At 41.8% G+C, this 19,850-nt stretch overlaps 1 protein-coding gene across 5 annotated transcripts in view; it reads left to right on the forward strand.

Moving 5' to 3' along the window:
- The window catches only part of LOC115205099 (follistatin-related protein 5), a 156,717-nt gene that overhangs the window by 42,631 nt on the left and 94,236 nt on the right, over nucleotides 1-19,850 (forward strand). For all 5 annotated transcript variants that reach the window (XM_029770730.1, XM_029770732.1, XM_029770733.1 and 2 more), the window contains exon 4: nucleotides 17,596-17,847. In XM_029770730.1, the coding sequence (XP_029626590.1) occupies nucleotides 17,596-17,847 (252 nt within the window). The remainder of the gene's footprint in view (nucleotides 1-17,595; nucleotides 17,848-19,850) is intronic.

The raw sequence follows: 19,850 nt of genomic DNA on the forward strand, positions 1-19,850 counted from the left end.
CAAACCTTTTTTGAGTCCAAATGCAAGCTGAGATCTACCGTTCCTTTTTTTTTACATTACTTAAAAAAACGTAAGCCTATGCAACATTAACCTATTGAAACCAGTACAGTAGTAATGAGGTTAGGCCAGTAGGCTATTGGCCCAAAAAATTATCGCCGCGTATTGGCTTTGCTTGAATTGCCCTGCTAATGCATTGTTGTTCTTCTCAGAACTAAAAAAAACCCATCTCCCTTTTGTCTGCTGACACTGACCAAAAAGGGACACCCTTTTCCAGCTGATGGTAAAACTCGCACGGCATTTTTTTCTGCCTCATGCACACATTCATGTTGTTATTCTTATGACTAGAGAAAGTGAAATATTCCTCGATATTAAAAAAGACCCAAGCACATAACAATAACAACGCAAACCCATCGATACAACTTCCTACTTATTCATTGCAGCTTAGTGCTGGTTGTAACGCGAGTGGAAGTAGGGAGAAGTCACATTTTATGGATTATAAAAGTTTGAATAGAAAGTGTTGACAGTGCTGAGTAAAAACTTAAACATTCGTTGACAGTTTCTCTCTCTAGTCATGGTTTTAAAAGTTAAGGAATCTCACAGTATCAACTCTGCTGTAGCTATCTTTTATGCCTGCTACGTTACTGCAGACATGATAATCTGAGCCATCCGATTGGCCAGCGGTAGACCTATAGTGCCCTTGATTTTCTCCCTCCAGGCCCGCTGGGAAGGGAGTTTATACCTTCAGACATATGAAATCATTCTTAATGGGAACACGTCGCCTACCCGGCGCTCAGGGCAGCGGAATCGGGTGCACCTCCTGCCAACACCGCGAGAGGAATTCAAAAAATAGGAATGCAAGGCTTATCATTGGGTTTTTTACAGAAATGTTTGGCGATCGACTAGGAATGCTTTGAAGATCGACCCGTCGATGGCGATTGACCAGTCGGTGACCACTGTTGTAAAGAATACAGACCATTTCCAATGCATACAGTATTTAGAGTTTTATGGATATGCACCATATCCTGACATTCTGAATCCAGATGTGTCTTTTAGACATTTATCATATTGGGATTACTCCGAATATAACATTCCATATCCAGATATATGTGAAGTGTTGACAAATACTGACTGTATAGATAGCACATCTGTGTTTTCTCAGCACATTCAAGATAGGAAGCTACTGTATATTAAGTCCAGATATGCATCTCTTGGCTGTGTTCCATAACCGGATCTTGATATGCTTTTGATATGCTGAAAATAAGAACGATTTCTGATGCATTTCGGAGTTTTCAACATAATGCTCAATAATTTGACAACTATGAAATCCATATTCTTTCATGCACATGTACGTTTTGTATTCCCTCCAGATATCATACATGGTATGGCCGGACATGAACTCATTAGATATCCTGAAATCTTATTACATCTTTTTTTTTTTGTAGGTTGACAAATACTGACAGTATAATATATTTCCTCAGCACATACAATGCATATGCTCTTGGCTGAGTTCCATATCAGGATTTTGATTTGCTAAATAAGGACAATTTCTGATACGTATTTGATATTTGAGGACATGCTCAATAATTTGACAAATATTAAGTCCATATCATTCTTTTTTTGAATTCCCTCTGTATAAATGAATGAGCAAAGTTCCAACTGTCATTTTCTTTTATTTGGGCACCACAAAAGAGTGTGTAATCGGTGTGGCTGAACTGGCAATGGAGAAACAAAGAAGTGAGAAGCTGTGCTGACAATACCTCAAAGAAGTTAATGCTATGTTTTATTTATCTTAGTAACTGGAATCAAGAACGTTAACTAATTTGGCCAGTGGCCAGTAGGGCTAGCTAGCTAGGCTTGATAAGTTGGTAAAAGTTAACTGGTAGCTTAGCTAACTTAGCTAGCAACCTAGCTAACAAATAACAAAATTGCCTTCCTTTTTTACCCCCTATCAAACATCAAGGTAACAGCTAATGTTTTAAAACATTTAGGCAGATTTTGTATTACTGGTTAATATAAGCTAACTTAGCTAATGAGCTGCTAACTAGTTAGCTATTAACTTGGCTAGTCACAATTAGTTTTTTCGTCATGAATAAAGCAGGCAGATTAATGTTAGCTACCTTGGGGTATGGTTATGTGAAATATTTTATTGCAATATCGACACAATTTAGATTTATGCATTGACAGTTTGGAGTGGATCACAGACCAACACTCTGCCACCACGTTGGTTCTGGATTGTGAGGGACCGCCGCTGACAACCCAATCCGCACTCATCTCATTGTCCATTATATCAAACAGGGCAGGCAGGGATATTAACATTGAGAGTGCGCAACTTTTATTTTCTGTTAAAAAAAATTTATAAATGTTTTTCAAAGATTGGCCTATCTTTTCATCTTTCCAGAAAACACATGTTGTGATTGGATCTCTGGATTTGCTATACTGCATTTTTAAAATAAAAATATCAGCGATGTTCCTTGGAAATAGCAACTTGGATTAAATCTGATGATGTTTGCCTTTCCGTGCCTTGTATAGCCTACTTCTGAATATAGTGCAAATGTATGCTCAGATATGTTACCTTCATGTGGTAATGACAACAGATATGATACATTTCTGAAAATATGTGGATTATTTCATGCCTGAGTATAAAGGCTTAAGTATGTCAGATTGTGACACATACCCGCTTACAAATATATAAGCTTGTGCATGTGCATCAGGTGCGTGTCTTGAACATATCTCACCCCAGATATCTCCCTGGACTCATACGGTAGCAGGGAGATTTCGAAGGCTGGATTGGATAAATGTAGAAACTGTCCAGTTATGGTGCATATCCTAGCACCGTATATGAAATGAAGGACATGCGTATCTGGAGCATGTCTACTCCTTATATCTAATAAAATGTCAGATATCCGGAAATATATAGATAAAGACATCGCCTGATGTTGACCCTTTTCACCCAGTGATCAATGGGGGCCCGTTTAGGTCAGGCCCCCTGGGCCCATGCCCTGCATGCCCGGTTGGCTTAGATACTACAAGGCTTAGATAGCTGGCTAGACTACCTTATTAGCAATCCCGCTCAAAAATGGGCTAATTGAGTGACTGTGAATGACTGACATGAGAGGAAAACTGCGGATGCACTACCAAATTTCGAAATGACACCTTGTGTGTTCAACTTTTCTAACTCTCAACAATAAGTTGAAACCCCGATGGAGCCCCCTAGAGGCAGCGGGGCCCCATATGCAGCGCTCCAATATTAAGGAAGCCTCGAGGTTCTGCTCGCCTGATTTAGAATAGCTCATGATAAGCCTGTAGACTATACTATTGGCCAAGAGAGTTTTCATCTATATTTTTCTTAACTATCTACTTACCACCACAAACCGATGCTGGCACTAAGACCACACTCAACGAGCAATATAGGGCCATAAGCCAACAAGAAAATGCATATCCAGTTCCAGCACTCCTATTGGATGGTGATTTTAATGCAGTTAAACTGAAATCCATTTTACCTTATTTCTACCAGCAAATCACCTGTGCAAATAGAGGGGTAAAAAACTCTAGATCACCTTGACTCCACACACAGCTCTCCCTCACCCTCCATTTGGCAAATCTGACCATAATTCTATCCTCCTGATTCCTGCTTACAAGCAAAAACTCAAACAGAAAGTACCAGTGACACGCTCAATTCGGAAGTGGTCCAATGAATCGGATGTTAAGCTACAGGACTGTTTTGCTAGCACAGACTGGAATATGCTCCGGGATTCATCTGATGACATTGAGGAGTTTATCACATCAGTCACCGGTTTCATTAATAAGTGCATCGACGACATCGTCCCCATAGTGACCGTACTTATATATCCCATCCAGAAGCCAAGGATTAAAGGTAAACATCCGCACTGAGCTAAAGGCTAGAGATGCCGCTTTCAAGGAAAGAGATGCCAACCCAGATGCTTATAAGGAATCCTGCAACGCCCTCCGATGAACCATCAAACAGGCAAAGTGTCAATACAGGACTGAGATCGAATCCTGCTACACCAGCTCTGACACTCGTCAGATGTGGCAGGGCTTGCAAACTATCCCGGATTACAAAGTGAATCCCAGCCACGAGCTGCTCAGTGACACGAGCCTACCAGACGAGTTAAATAACTTCTACGCTCGCATCGAGGCGAGCAACACTGAACCATGCGTGAGAGCATCAGCTGTTCCGGAAGACTGTGTGATCACGCTCTCCGTAGCTGATGTGAGTAAGACCTTTAAACAGGTTAACATTCACAAGGTGGCAGGGCCAGACGTATTACCAGGACGCATACTCAGGGCATGCGCTGACGAGCTGGCAAGTGTCTTCACCAACATTTTTAACCTCTCCCTGACCCAGTCTGTAATACCTACATGTTTCAAGCAGACCACCATGGTCCCTGTGCCCAAGAATGCCAAGGTAACCTGTCTAAATGACCCCAAATCACTCACATTTGTAGCCATGAAATGCTGGTCATGGCTTACATCAACACCGTCATCCCAGACACCCTGGACCCACTCCAATTTGCATGCCGCCCAAACAGATCCACAGATCCACAGATAACGCAATCTTTATTGCACTCCAACTGGATCCTGGATTTCCTGACGGGCTGCCCCCAGACGGTGAGGGTAGGAAACAACACATCCATCATGCTGACCCCTGACACAGGGGCCCCTCAGGAGTGTGTGCTTAGTCCCATCCTGTTCACCCACAACTGCATGGCCACAAACAACACCATCATTCTTATTGACAATGACGGCCTAGGAACAGTGGGTTAACTGCTTTAAAATGAGTTCTTAAGTAGCTAGACTTAGCTACACAACTCCGTGGCTGAGAGGGCGAGAATCAAGTTCCTGTAATTCTACAGTGGTTTAATCGAATGTCTATTCATAAGCATTCCTCAAGAGGAAATATCTCACTTTACTCTCTCCAAAGTTTGATTAGAATTGCAACGAAGACAGCAGTGTTGTGGTGCAATTAAAGTAGGGAGCTGTGCAAAGATCTTGCGTCACGAGAGATGAATAATGCTCTTAGGTATGTAACTCCTCAAGTACCCAGCCCCCCCCGATTATGCTCCTAAACTCATTTCTTTATGAATATTATAAGGCACCTGCTGAGCATAAATACAAAGATCCAAATGACAGAGTTGGAACACATGTTCCTGGTTGTATAACCCCAGTCCCTACAGGAGCTTAGTTTATCTCGCTTTCATCTCATCAGTAGTCATTCTGTGACTCATTTGTTTTGCGACACATGGATGTTTCCCTCCAAAATAAGTAATATTCCTTGGGCAATTCTGACAAGGCACTGATCCATTTATGCATTCACAATGCTTTTGACTTGGGGAAGTGAGAATGCAGACAACCATAAGGGCACTTGGTTCTACATCCTGCTACTTACTGTATCTATAAATTAATAAACAGAGAAATCTAGGGATAAATAAATAAGTAACCCTCACTTTTTCAAGTTCATCTCCTTTTATCTTCCTATCTCAATGGCTATATCCTTGCCCATCTCAAAGCAAAGAGCAGCGGACAGAACACTTAAAGTTTTTTATTTTACATTGTAAATAATGAATGACCGGATTGGCTTTGTGCTCATCGTATCGGCAGCACACTCTGTGTCGTCTGGACTCCTAGAAACTGCATAAACAAAGAGCAGACAACATTGCAGGCTCTCACTTTTTCTTAGGTCGCCTCTAAGGCTTTTTGAATAGATGCATATTTCATTTCCCTTCTGTTTTTTCCATTCAGGTCAATGGTTATGGAAATTGTTTGATCCAACAAGAAACAGTTACCACCCAAGGAATTTCTTTTTTGCCTTTTCAAACACACCTCTGTCAATCACCTCTGTTTGTTTTTTGCTTGACATGGCTTCAGAGTCTTGCAAAGCTAAAGCCTGACAGACATGTCTTCTATGTGTGCTATTTCCAGACATCACTTGGAATCAGAAATGCTGGTAACCAGAAATTCTGAGTATATGACAGAGGAAAAGCTTCAAGTCTAATACAAAGCTTGTTTTTTGGTGACCTTTACCCCCCCCCCCCTCTCCCTTGCCCTGCCCTGCCCTGCCCTCCCCTCCCCTACACCGACCAAAGACACCCCTTCTTGTGGGCCTGAAAGCAAAGAAAAGTCTAAATAAATATATCTAATTGGCTTGTATTCAAGATTCAAGGGCCTATCATTATTAAGTAACGTAATAGATGCAAAGCATTTTATATTTTAATTCATGCACTTAAAAATGTATTTTGTAACTTTGCCCCAGAAGCATCTAACTGCAGTGCACTCCCACATCATATGAAGGAATGTGCCTACCTGATTTAGGGGACACAGTGAACAGTTGGGGCCAGTTTCCTTGGTGTTAAATACAGTCTGTGAATAAACTTAAAATGTATAAAATGATGGTTCGGATTACAGGATGCCAAGGTCATATTTTTCCATATTCTGTTCCAATTAAAGGGTTGTTCAGATTCAAGGGTTGTTCAGATTCAATCTGTGAACAAAACTTTTTTAATGGCTAGCTTAGAATATGAGCTTTCCAAAAGGTGTTTATATATTATAGAGATCAGTTATTTTGGGAGCCCATCATTGGATGGTTCAGTAGTTGAGTTTTCCAAGGGACTCCATAGGCCAGCATAGAAAAATATAGAAAAAAGGAATTGCCTGGTAATGTGTACGTACTGTATCTTTCAAATTTTGGGATGTTCTCAAACCGTTACTTTCCATGATATCGGTAAGGACACAGCTTCCACATTTGGACCATTGGGGGGATGCAAAAGGTCGCCCTCCAGATCACAAGGCATTATTGTGAAATATTGGAGCATGGGCATGCCATTTTCATTCTATTGTCTTTCAATTTTGTGGCAAATGGTAATTGTGCAAGCAATAATAGAGCCAAAGCATAGTTTACATCGTTTAAGGGATATATCAGTGAATACCACCTCTTCCAAGGCAATAGGAGACACCATATTTCTCTCTATAATCAGCCAGGGGGCAGAATAATCTTATCTAAACCAATTTAGGATGGGGCGAAATGCTAGTGCCTGGAAATACAATTTAAAGTTTGGTACGGATAGTCGTCTTACATCTGTCCCTCTTTGTAAATGTGTTAATTTATTTAAATTAATCTGGGATCATTTACCTTGCCATATAAATGTTCAAACCACACTATGAATTATTTTCCCCAATATCCAGAAGGGTGAGCCATGGGAAGCATTGAACTACAGAAATTCAGCCACAGCAATATATTCATTTTGACAATAGATATTCCTCCGGTTAAAGCAACAGAGATATTATTTCATTAACTGAGGTAGATTTTAAATTATTTTAGCGTTCTGTTAACATTTCTGGCAATGGTTTCATCTAAGGAAGGAACCTTAGCTACTCACAAATATTTGTAATGGGAAAAGATTGGAGATGGAGTCCTCCATCGGGTCTTGAGAGGCAGTAGGGCTGATTTGGTTAGATTCATTTATCAGAATTTATCTATGATCTTCAATGCGTTTGAGAGCGATTGAGATACAGTTGAAGTCGGAAGTTTACATACACCTTAGCCAAATACATTTAAACTCAGTTTTTCACAATTCCTGACATTTACTCCTAGTAAAAATCCCTGTCTTAGATCAGTTATGATCACCACTTTATTTTAAGAATGTGAAATATCAGAATAAAAGTAGAGAGAATGATTTATTTCAGCTTTTATTTCTTTCATCACATTCCCAGTGGGTCAGAAGTTTACATACACTCAATTAGTATTTGGTAGCATTAACTTGGGTAAAACATTTTGGGTAGCCTTCTACAAGCTTCCGTCAATACGTTTGGTGAATTTTGGCCCGTTCATCCTGACAGAACTGGTGTAACTGAGTCAGGTTTATAGGCCTCCTTGCTCACACACGCTTTTTCAGTTCTGCCCACACATTTTCTATAGGATTGAGGTCAGGGCTTTGTGATGGCCACTCCAATACCTTGACTTTGTTGTCCTTAAGCCATTTTGCCACAACTTTGGAAGTGTGCTTGGGGTCATTGTGCATTTGGAAGACCCATTTGCGACCAAGCTTCAACTTCCTGACTGATGTCTTGAGATGTTGCTTCAATATATCCACATCATTTTCCATCCTCATGATGACATCTATTTTGTGAAGTGCACCAGTCCCTCCTGCAGCAAAGCACCCCCACAACATGATGCTGCCACCCCCGTGCTTCACGGTTGGGATGGTGTTCTTCGGCTTGCAAGCCGTCCCTTTTTCCTCCAAACATAACGATGGTCATTATGGCCAAACAGTTCTATTTTTGTTTCATCAGACCAGAGGACTTTTCTCCAAAAAGTACGATCTTTGTCCCCATCTGCAGTTACAAACCGTAGTCTGGCTTTTTTATGGTGGTTTGGAGCAGTGGCTTGTTCCTTGCTGAGCGGCCTTTCAGGTTATGTCAATCTAGAACTCGTTTTACTGTGGATATAGATATTTTGTACCTGTTTCCTCCAACATCTTCACAAGGTCCTTTGCTGTTGTTCTGGGATTGATTTGCACTTTTCGCACCAAAGTATGTTCATCTCTAGGAGACAGAACGCGTCTCCTTCCTGAGCGGTATGATGGCTGCGTGGTCCCATGCTGTTTATACTTGTGCGCTATTGTTTGTACAGATGAACGTGGTACTTTCAGGCGTTTGGAAATTGCTCCCAAGGATGAACCAGACTTGTGGAGGTCAACTTTTTTTTTCTGAGGTCTTGGCTGATTTCTTTTGATTTTCCCATGATGTCAAGCAAATAGGCACGGCGTTTGAAGGTAGGCCTTGAAATACATCCACAGGTACACCTCCAATTGACTGAAATGATGCCAATTAGCCTATCGGAAGTTTCTAAAGCCATGAACTCATTATCTGGAATTTTCCACGCTGTTTAAAGGCACAGTCAACTTAGTGTATGTAAACTTCTGACCCACTGGAATTGTGATACATTGAATTATAAGTGAAATAATCTGTCTGTCAACAATTGTTGGAAAAATTACTTGCGTCATGCACAAAGTAGATGACCTAACCGACTTGCCCAAACTATAGTTTGTTAACAAGAAATGTGTGGAGTGGTTGAAAAATGACTCCAACCTAAGTGTATGTAAACTTCCGACTTCAACTGTACATTGTCTAGATACAGTAAAATATTGTCTGCATTTAATGGGGCTCCCAAGTAGCGCAGCGGTCTAAGGCACTGCATCTCAGTGCTAGAGGTGTCACTACAGACCCTGGTTCGATTCTAGGCTGTATCACAACCAGCCACGATTGGGAGTCCCATAGGGCTGCGCACTATTGGCCCAGTGTCATTGGGGTTTGGCCGGGGTAGGCATCATTGTAAATAAGACTTTGTTCTTAACTGACTTGCCTAGTTAAATTATATATATTTTTTGATGACGCGATCAGTCGATTTGAGGGAAATTGGTGTTATTTCCTTAGTTTAACTAATGAAGATTTGAGACGGGACGACAAAATTTTAGAAAACTGTTTAATATCTGTGTTTATCAAAGATAAGGGGAGATAGTGAGAACACTGGTTGGCATCCTTACCTTTTTTGAATAAAAGCCAAATTAGTGCTGTATTCACATCTTTCCCAAATTAACTTTTGTGAATGGCTGTATTAATAATTTCGAGTACTAGTGGACCTAATTGATTCAGAATTTATACCATCCCATCCAGGTGTTTTGCCTTCGTTTATGCTATCCAATGCCCATTTGAGTTCATTGAGAGCGATTTAGGCTCCCAGCGAGGTGGCTTCCTCTTTTGAGAGAAGAGGAGTTCTTAATTCTTTTAGAAAGGACTGGTTTGGATTTACAATCAGAGGTGTACGCTTCTTTACAGAAGCGGGAGAATCTTTGATTCGTTTAGGTTCTGATGGTAATTCCCATGTTTCAGATTCAATAGTTGCTGTTCTAAAGAACACACCGACTCAGACGCACAAACACAAAATGTGACATGCAGCATGTCCTTGTGTTCTTTTGACACACTATTAACCAGCTGTTCTAATAGATCAAACAAAACCCACCCTCAAATGAACTAATCCCACATCATAATATGAACACATTACTGGGACATATGTTTCTGTCCCCTTCGACCAGAAAACCAGCGGTCAAAAAGCCAAAAATAACAACTGTACCAAAACTCCCCAAGATATCGTATGCCACCAAACACACGCTGTGGCTAGCTGCCACCAGCAAGACAACTTAATGTTATGTGAATTAACACTGGGAGTAGTGTTAGGAGTTAACAATTAGTCAAGCATGGCACGCTCTGACAAATAGGACCATTTACTGACATGGAATGAGGGATGCATTCTAATATGGACACACTGAGAGAAATGCATGGGCCCCTATTGACTGATCAGGCCAAAGAGAGTAATGGGACGGAAAGTTCAACCCTGGATGAGCGAACGTGCAGTTGGATTGCACAAACAGCACCTTTACACACCCAATTGTGTGCTTTGGTCTAGAACAGGGGACTAATGCTCACTTGCAGTCAATCGATTGTCTGAGCACGCTTGGATAGGTTTAGCTTGTTGTGCCGACAGCAGTACTTTCCTGTTGAATACTTAGCTATCTCCCTTGACAACCTGTTTCTGTTCAGGCTTCACTTGTGAGCTACATCGAGAGGAACCCGAAGGCCTATGTGATGGAGTCATTTACGTGGAAGGGGAACATTCATTTTTTTTTTACTTTTTGAGGCTGCTTTAAATGGCGGCAAAAGCTTTTGCGCCTTAAATAATCACTTATTAAACGTTTTCATTAGTTGTTTAAGCAACACTAACAAGCACAATAAATTGTCGCAATTTTGCAATTACTGTAATGTAGGTTGTGATGAGATGGACTTTACAACACCTTTTTCAGAGCATAAGCTTTGGTGCCAACACAACATTTCAGCAACTTCATAGGCTACAACTTTGTACAACATCGGTACTATTAGAAAATGTTGAGCGACAACCTTGTGACAACCCTCTGATCATCTCCAATGTGACGTCGTGACTACCTATTGGATGCATTCCTAGCAATGTTGTGTTGGCAGAGAAACAGCATTAAAATATTTGGGAATCTTTCTCCCATAAAGAGGTATAGGCCTCTCCAAGTCATTGAGGATTTGGACAGATGCATCACACTATTTGAATTGAAGATACAGTAGCAAAACGTTTAAGCGGGTATGTTCTTTTCACCGTTCCAAAAATGTCATGAGGCATCTATATTGAACAATGTTTTAACAGTTGGGCGTCACTCAGCTCAGAGCAAGTCTGTGCCTACACATGCTTTTAGTAACAATGGGAGATCACTGGCACTGCGTTTAGCCTACCATTTTGTGTAATAAAACCAATTATGTCTTGATCCTAGAACTTTTAAAAATAGAAATTCACTATAATTCTCAATTGTTTCCCATTTGGTATGTAATTGTACAGATTGTCAATTACATACTGCGGGTAAACCCACGCTCAACATGTATTCATTCATATGTGTCTATAATAGTATGTACAGTATTTCTACATTTTCAGTCCCCTTGTACAGAACACAATATAATTAACTTTGCAATAGGTTCACTGAGGAAATTGTCCAGTGTCAAGAGATGCTAACTAAGATTACAACTTATCATTTCCGACTAACTGAAAATAACATTTTGTTTAAAGTATCGCTCTGTCTTAAACAAGCCATACAAAGCTGGTTACAATTTCAGTTTTATCCCCCAGAATAGATAGAACAAATATTACAACAAATGTTATGGTTAAACTCAAATATACTGATTAATAAAAAAACATTGTTTATGGATTTTTTTGGGAAAAATTTTATTATATTTATTAATGACATTATGAATAGAAGGAGTTGTGTTACATATGCAGCTATCGAAAATATATGGGAATATCTGCTCAATCCTAATTTACAACCAATTGATTGCAGCACTACCACAAAAATGGAGGAGGCAAGTGTAAAAGGGAGAAGGTAGGGAACTTGTTTGCCTGCCATATATTTAAGATAGAAATTGGCTGAAAGGAACTGGCATAAATAGAAAAATATACCAGTTTCATTTGAGGACAAAAATGTTGACAGCTGTGCCATACTGGTTCAAAATAAACGGGAAGAGATTTTTGACACTTGATTCAACACTTTTCCAATGTAAATTATTATATAATTCTTGCCACCAACAGAGTGCAATATACATGTCGTTTTCCCCTGTAGTCATATGCCCTACAATGCAGTGATGTAAGAATAGAGCCGGCAACCTTGTTATTTCTGAGCAGGGGGTCATTTCTTGGGTATTTATCAATATTATTAACGTTAAAGTCTTTCTCAATACAAAAATACCACAAATGATTAGTGATGACACACACTGGCGAGAACTAATCAGGTTTCTCTCTTCTGCCTAAAACACTCTTATCAGTTTTTAATTAAGCCAATGTGGAGGAATGAATTACAATTGTTCGGGATTGAAAGGTAGCAGGTTAAATGACACGGGCCTGCCACCGTGAATATATTACTCTTTGTTTCCATGACAGCAGGTATGCTAGTAAAAATAAACAGTCTTTCCTGCTAGCGTTAATGTTATTGCTTTTCTCGAGTGCAGACACCCTTCCGGTTTTGCCCACTTTCTACGTATGTCGCTTCTCCATAGACCGTGGTAACACAATATGTTACTAGTGCAACTTTCAAGGAAGTAATCCAAGCGGGGTGACGTGTGGGGAGCGAATCATGTTGTGCGTCGTGTCATGTAAAGTTTTTCCATTGTTTAGTGTGCTGTTTATTCAGACTTGCATCATCTTGTTCTCGCACGTGGGTCTTCTGGGGAATCTTAACTCACCACGGTGAGATGAGCTGAGATGATCTGAGAGCTTCCAAACTGTTGTTTACTACACTCCCGACTTTCCCCAAGGACTCAGAGCCGCTGTTACAAAAAACATCACATGGGCCGGGACTTGCATCCTGGGTTTATGGAACAAATGAAGAACGGCAAATAGGATATTGTTGGGAAAAAAAGCATGCATTGTATATCTGAGAGAGTGCTGTAAATAGCATGCTTTGGGGGCATGCTTATGAATGTGAATGGGAGCGATTCAGTTAGATTCAGCTTTGTAATGGGTTTGAAGGCTTCAGATTCAGAAAGGCATCGCAAAGAGAGTAAGGTGGCGCATACCGAAGAGGTAAATGCTTCTGGTAGCCACAAGGCACTAGATATTTATGTATTATAATGATTTAGCAGAGTATCATGCAACGAGTGGTGCAGAGGGGCATTATTGAGTTTTCCATCCTAAATGCTTTCGTGTTTGAACCCCTGCAATGTCATTCTGGTCATGCCTTTTGAGTCCATGTAACTCTTTAGAGTTACATAGAGTTTGCCCTTCAAACTATGTACCCTGGGGTCAACATATGTTCAAATCAATTTTTATTTGATTTGTCACATGCTTCATAAACGACAGGTGAAATGCTTACTAGACCATCAGACTGAGCACATGGGCTGAATAAATCTGACACCCACTGTATCCCTGTGAGCATGACTTATTTTTCCCTGGTTCAGCATATTGTTTACCTCAGTATTTTCCACTATTGTTGTTGCCTTCAAATCAAGACAGTTCCCTGTGAAGCTTCTTTATAAACTATCCATGCATTTGGATATAGCCGTTCATCTACGCAACTCTATCTGTCCATCTGTCTTTCTGAAAATTGTCCTCATTGCTGTACAATACAGTTATGAATAATGAATGAACATTTTCCAAGTGAAAGTTCCAAAGGAAATCGTTTTTTCATCGGATAAAGCCAGCAACAATTACAAATGCAGTAACGCTAACCAGCGCCCAGAATCGGATACTCCCTCCCTCCCACCGCACGCCTTTCACTTTGAAACGGCTAGTCATCAATAAACAAATCATTGCACAGGATTATTCATTTGTCTTTGATGTCACTGGATCACCCAGAGACTGGGCGTGCATACCAATAACCAACTCCCTCTGCCCTTCTATGACCCCGTCGGTGGCATTTGGGCACCTTGCTGTGCAACACAAAGTCACATTGAATAATCATTATGCCACCGCACCGAGGGGGATGAATAAATCACAGCGAACCATGGCCATTGATTGGCTCGAATCAGGCCACAATGTAGACACTTGTATCTTTTAAATCCTCCCTGACAGATAGGGGATAATTGTCACCCCTGACCATGGAGAGCCCTTGGTTCTCTATGGTGTAGTAGGTCAGGGCGTGACTAGGGGGTGATCTAGTATATCTATTTCTATGTTGGTACTAATGGGGTTCCCAATTAGAGGCAGCTGTTTATTGTTGCCTCTGATTGGGAACCATATTTAGGTAGTTATTTCCCCATCTGTGTTTTGTGAGATATTGATTGCCCCACGCATCAGGCCTCCAGTGCACCTCCCCAGTCCGGAACATCCTGTGCCTGCTCCTCGCACTCGCCCTGAAGTGCGTGTCACCAGTCCGGTGCCACCTGTACCGGTTCCGCGGACCGGAGCTTCCGGCGACGGTCCACGGTCCGGAGCCTCCGGTGACGGTCCACGGTCCGGAGCATCCAGCGACGGCCCACGGTCCGGAACCTCCTGCAACGGTCCACGGTCCGGAACCTCCTACGACGGTCCATGGTCCGGAACCTCCTGCGACGGTCCACGGTCCAGAGCCTCCAGGGACGGTCCAGATCTTCCAGGGACGGTCAACGGCCCGGAGCTTCCAGGGATGGTCAACGGCCCAGAGCTTCCAGGGACGCTCAACGGCCCGGAGCTTCCAGGGACGCTCAACGGCCCGGAGCATCCAGGGACGCTCAACGGCCCGGAGCTTCCTGCGACGGTCCACGGTCCGGAACCTCCTGCGACCTTCCACGGTCCGGAACCTCCTGCGATGGTCCATGGTTCGGAGCTTCCAGGGACGGTCAACGGTCCGGAGCTTCCAGGGACGCTCAAAGGCCCGGAGCTTCCAGGGACGCTCAATGGCTCGGAGCTTCCCAGGAAGGTCAATGGCCCGGAGCTTCCAGTGACGGTCAACGGTCCGGAGAGTCCAGGCACGGTGTCCAGTCCCGCTCCATGGCAGGAGCCTTCCTCTGCGCCGGTGCCCAGTCCAGGCACTGCGTCCAGTCCCGCTCCATGGCCAGAGCCTTCTTCTGCGCCAGTGCCCAGTCCAGGCACGGCGTCCAGTCCAGCTCTAGGGCAGGAGCCTTCCTCTGCGCCGGTGGCCAGTCCAGGGACGGCGTCCAGTCCCGCTCCATGGCGGGAGCCTTTCTCTGCGCCGGGGCCCAGTCTAGGCACAGCGTTCAGCCCGGTGTGATGGCTGGATCCGGGGTCTGGGCGGGGGCTGCGACCTGCACCGGAGCCGCCACCGACACTAATCACCCTACCCTCCCCATTTGGTTTCAGATTTTGCAGCTGGAGTCCGCACCTTTGGGGGGGGTACTGTCACACCCTGACCATGGAGATCCCTTGGTTCTCTATGGTGTAGTAGGTCAGGGTGTGACTAGGGGGTGATCTAGTATATCTATTTCTATGTTGGTGCTAATGGGGTTCCCAATTAGAGGCAGCTGTTTATCGTTGCCTCTGATTGGGAACCATATTTGGGTAGCTATTTCCCCACCTGTGTTTTGTGAGATATTGATTGTTTGTTAGTGTGTTTGGGCACTACGTCCTCATGGTCTTTGTAAGTTTTGTTATTTTGTTTTGTTAGTTTCACTTAAATAAATATGTGGAACTATACTCACCCTGCACCTTGGTCCGCTCATTTCCAAGACCGTGACAATAATGCACCCACGTGGAGTCGCTACCAGGGTGACAAAGCCTCTTTACGAGTGGTTTGTTTGTTACTGTATTCAGGTTCCCTGCCAACGGATCCCCTCGTCGACCAATGAGAGTAGAGTGTTTTTATTTTTCTCTATCGCGGGTTTGTTTATTAGAACACCATGTGCACCTAGTGGGGCAGATGCATTGGTAATTGTAAAGAAGGCATCTGAGGCACTGAAGCATCGTGCCATTATGATGCACCACTCCTTATTCAATGGCCAATACTAAAGCTCAAAGATGATTACAGAGAAGAGTATGGTAGCCCCTTGTTTATACTTTGATCCTAATGTATATTTCATGTTATATAGCTCACTACAGCAGTGGATTGTCTGATAAATATAAACATTTCAAAATAGTGGTGGATTTATGAGAAGTAGGACAGCGCTCACACTAGAGTCAAAACGCTGTGTATACACATTTTTCTTCTTACTTTATTCACAATGCTTTTAGCTTACGTAGTGAAATCGTGCCCTAATAGTTATGGCGGTAGACAACCAAAAAGCAACATAAATAGACCTCCAGCAGATAAATGATGCTTATTGAGTGAATGATCCCATCATTTCAGTGGCCATCATTAGTCTCAGTGGGATTGTTTTTCCAGCGTTGGTGGCCATGTTCTTATTCCCCTTGAGCAGTGCCAATTATACCGTGATATTCGGGGGTCCCTATTAATTTCATGTTTTCATCTGACTGTCAAACAAATCACTCCAAAAAGTAGGCAACCTACGCGCATTCGTCAACACCAAAATGATTCCAGCATCCAAAAAGTGCTACTGTGAAGTGTGAACCCGTCATTTGATTAATGGAAGGAGATTTCGGTTACAAAACACCAAAAAGTGTAATTACATTCAGCGATTGTCATTAGGCGTACACTCTTGTAGCCCGAATTAGCCTAATTGATGCGTCTTGCTGACAAATTAACCTTTTTTGTAAAAAGAAAAGTCAGAACACTTGAAACGGAGCTGTGTCCATCCCGAGCTCATCGGTGGCGGGAAACTGAGTGCCCAGCTAAAACAATGTTGCTAGTGAAACCTTAAGCCATACAGAGAGAGATCAGTACAAAATTGCATTTGAAACAAATAAGGAAAAGTCATTTGCATACTGCCCTTGAGAGTGATTCCAAAGGGCAATGGAACTGGTGGATAGGGGACCTAAGAGAGAGCAACCTTCCGTTTGCGACCCAACACATTTGATACGGATGAGAGGTTATCGTGCTCCTTGCCCTGACAAGAATACTTACTGCTTGTGAAGGTTGACTTGTTAAACACACGATAACTCACTGCCTGAAAAGTAGTACAAAACAATATAAAACACACATTTTTGCCTCAATACGAGATTTACTCGTATTAAACCTAGACAGTTACTATAAGTAAACTTCAAAAGCTTTTCAAACTCTCACTATCATCTTATTACTTTTCTAGTTTCTGATGTTTTTACATTCTTATATAATCTACATGGGATCTTAATTTGATCACCCTGTTGTTGCAGGAAATGCAAAGTTGTAGTGTAATCAAGGTTTAAAAAGCCTTCTAACGTTTGAAATTTCCATTTAAAAATGTCAGACTTGATTTGCCCTCACTAAAAATCTATCAACCCACACAAAAAATGTATATTAATTATAATCCACACAATAATTCACATTTCCTGTTGTTGCAGGATCATTTTTATTCTGTGAGAAACTGGTCAAATCAAGATCCTACATCTGTACCTTAAGCCAACTTTCAAACTCTAACAAACTATCGTCCTATTACTCTTATTATTTTCTGATTTTAAACGTTTCTTTATTTGTGTTTTCCTTGCAGGGTTTTTGGGCCATAACAATGACTTCCAGAGTCCTTGTGAGCACAAGTACTGTGGCCTTGGGCGTCACTGCGTGGTCAACCATGAGAGTGGTAAAGGGGAGTGCAACTGTCTGGACCGCTGTAAACCACACTACAAACCGGTGTGTGGCTCGGACGGCAAGCTGTATCAGAACCACTGTGAGCTCCACCGTGCCTCCTGTCTGGGTGCACAGAGAATTACCATCATGCACAGCGAGGAATGCTTCTACAAAGGTAAGAATTACATCTCATAACTTCATAAAGTGTCTGTCATGGAACGTGCAAGATCATATTATGGGGTCAAAGCAACATTGTTCAGAGATCTTCTGTGGTGTATGTTCCCTTTATGCAGTAGCAAAGTAGTTACAGGAGATTCGTTTTATCTTCTTTTATGCTCTATACTCTTTAATAAAAGGGTTCTTTGGCTGTCCCTATAGGATAACCCTTTTTTGGTTCCAGGTGAACCCTTTTGGGTTCCATGTAAAACCCTCTGTAGAAATGGTTCTACCTGCAACTTAAAAAGGAAAAGGGGTTCTTCAAAGGGTTTTCTTATGGGGACAGCCGAAGAACCCTTTAACTTCTTCAGGATCGGATGAGCTAACGTAGGCTAATGTGATTAGCATGAGGTTGTAAGTAACAAGAACATTTCCCAGGACATAGACATATCTGATATTGGCAGAAAGCTTAAATTCTTGGTAATCGAACTGCACTGTCCAATTTACAGTAGCTATTACAGTGAAAGAATACCATGTTATTGTTTGAGGAGAGTGCACAATTTTGAACATGAAAAGTTATTAATAAACAAATTAGGCACATTTGGGCTGTCTTGATACAACATTTTGAACGGAAATGCAATTGTTCTTTGGATCAGTCTAAAACCTTCCACATACACTGCTGCCATCTAGTGGCCAAAATCAAAATTGTACCTGGGCTGGAATAATACATTATGGCATTTCTCTTGCATTTCAAAGATTATGGTACAAACAAAATGCAAAATAAATGTTGTTTTTTTCTTTGTATTATCTTTTACCAGATCTATTGTGTTATAGTCTCCTGCATTCCTTTCACATTTCCACATAAGACAAAGTGTTTCCTTTCAAATGGTACCAAGAAAATGCATTTCCCTGCTTCAGGGCCTGAGTTACAGGCAGTTTGAATAGGGTATGTCATTTTAGGCGAAAATTGAAGAAAAAAAAGGGGCGGATCCTTAAGAGGTTTTAAGGTTCTAGATAGCACCTTTTCCTATAAGAGTCTAAATTAGAGCTTTGGAGAAGCCACCGGAGATCCTGCCCCATTGCAGTTCTCAGAAATTCATATCTTACACAGAATGTTTTTGTTGTTAGAAAGAATGGTTTTGTACAGTGATGGAGCAATCTCTCACTTTATGAACCTGATACAGCATACAGCAGCTACTTCTTGTACCCTGCTATCTCTATTAGTTTCTCAGTTGATGCAAAGCATTGCTTGTTTTTATGTCATGAGCAGGTGGTAGTACTGTACACACCAATGCTTTGATTTCCCCAGAGAATTTCCGATGCTCTGGAACATTGATTGTACAAAGACACCAATTACTTTTCCTTTATGGTAAAAAATGGGCTTTTCATAGGTGTTATGGTGTAGACCAGGGATACTCAAGTAATATTTGAGAAGGTCCAGTCACACAAAAAATTCCTAGGTGGCAAAGGTCCGGATGGACATTGTAATTTATCGGCTTAGTAACAAACCCCCACCTCGCAACCCATGCGACCTCGAAGCCCGACCGAGTATTAAACCCGTTCTGGGTCCTGATCCGGTCCGTGGTCCGCCAGTTGAGTATGTAGGGTGTAGACCATGGGATGGGTCTCAATAACATCTTTGTTTTTCCTGAAGTGTGCACTTGTTCACTACTTTACACAAATCGAAAAGCATTGGATTGGTAGAGGCAAGGACTAGTGGGAGTTTCCACCATCTTATACCAGTTATTTCCTTTCAAATCAGCGAAGGGAAGTAAACAAGTGCACACTTTGGGAGGAAGGAGAGATAATTGGTACACATGACAAAGCTATGTGATTTCTTATAATATTAGTGAGAGAAACATTGGTTTACCTGGGTTTCTGGGAAACAGAGTTTTAATATACCTTTCCTTTTGCAGGATGCACAATTACATGGTTCCTGTGTAAGCGAACTGCTGCAAGTGAATTGTCACACTACATGATAAGCTACACAGGAAAATAGGAATACAGTAAATGTAAAACTCA

Source organism: Salmo trutta, chromosome 13 (assembly GCF_901001165.1).
Source record: "Salmo trutta chromosome 13, fSalTru1.1, whole genome shotgun sequence".
NCBI lineage: Eukaryota > Metazoa > Chordata > Actinopteri > Salmoniformes > Salmonidae > Salmo > Salmo trutta.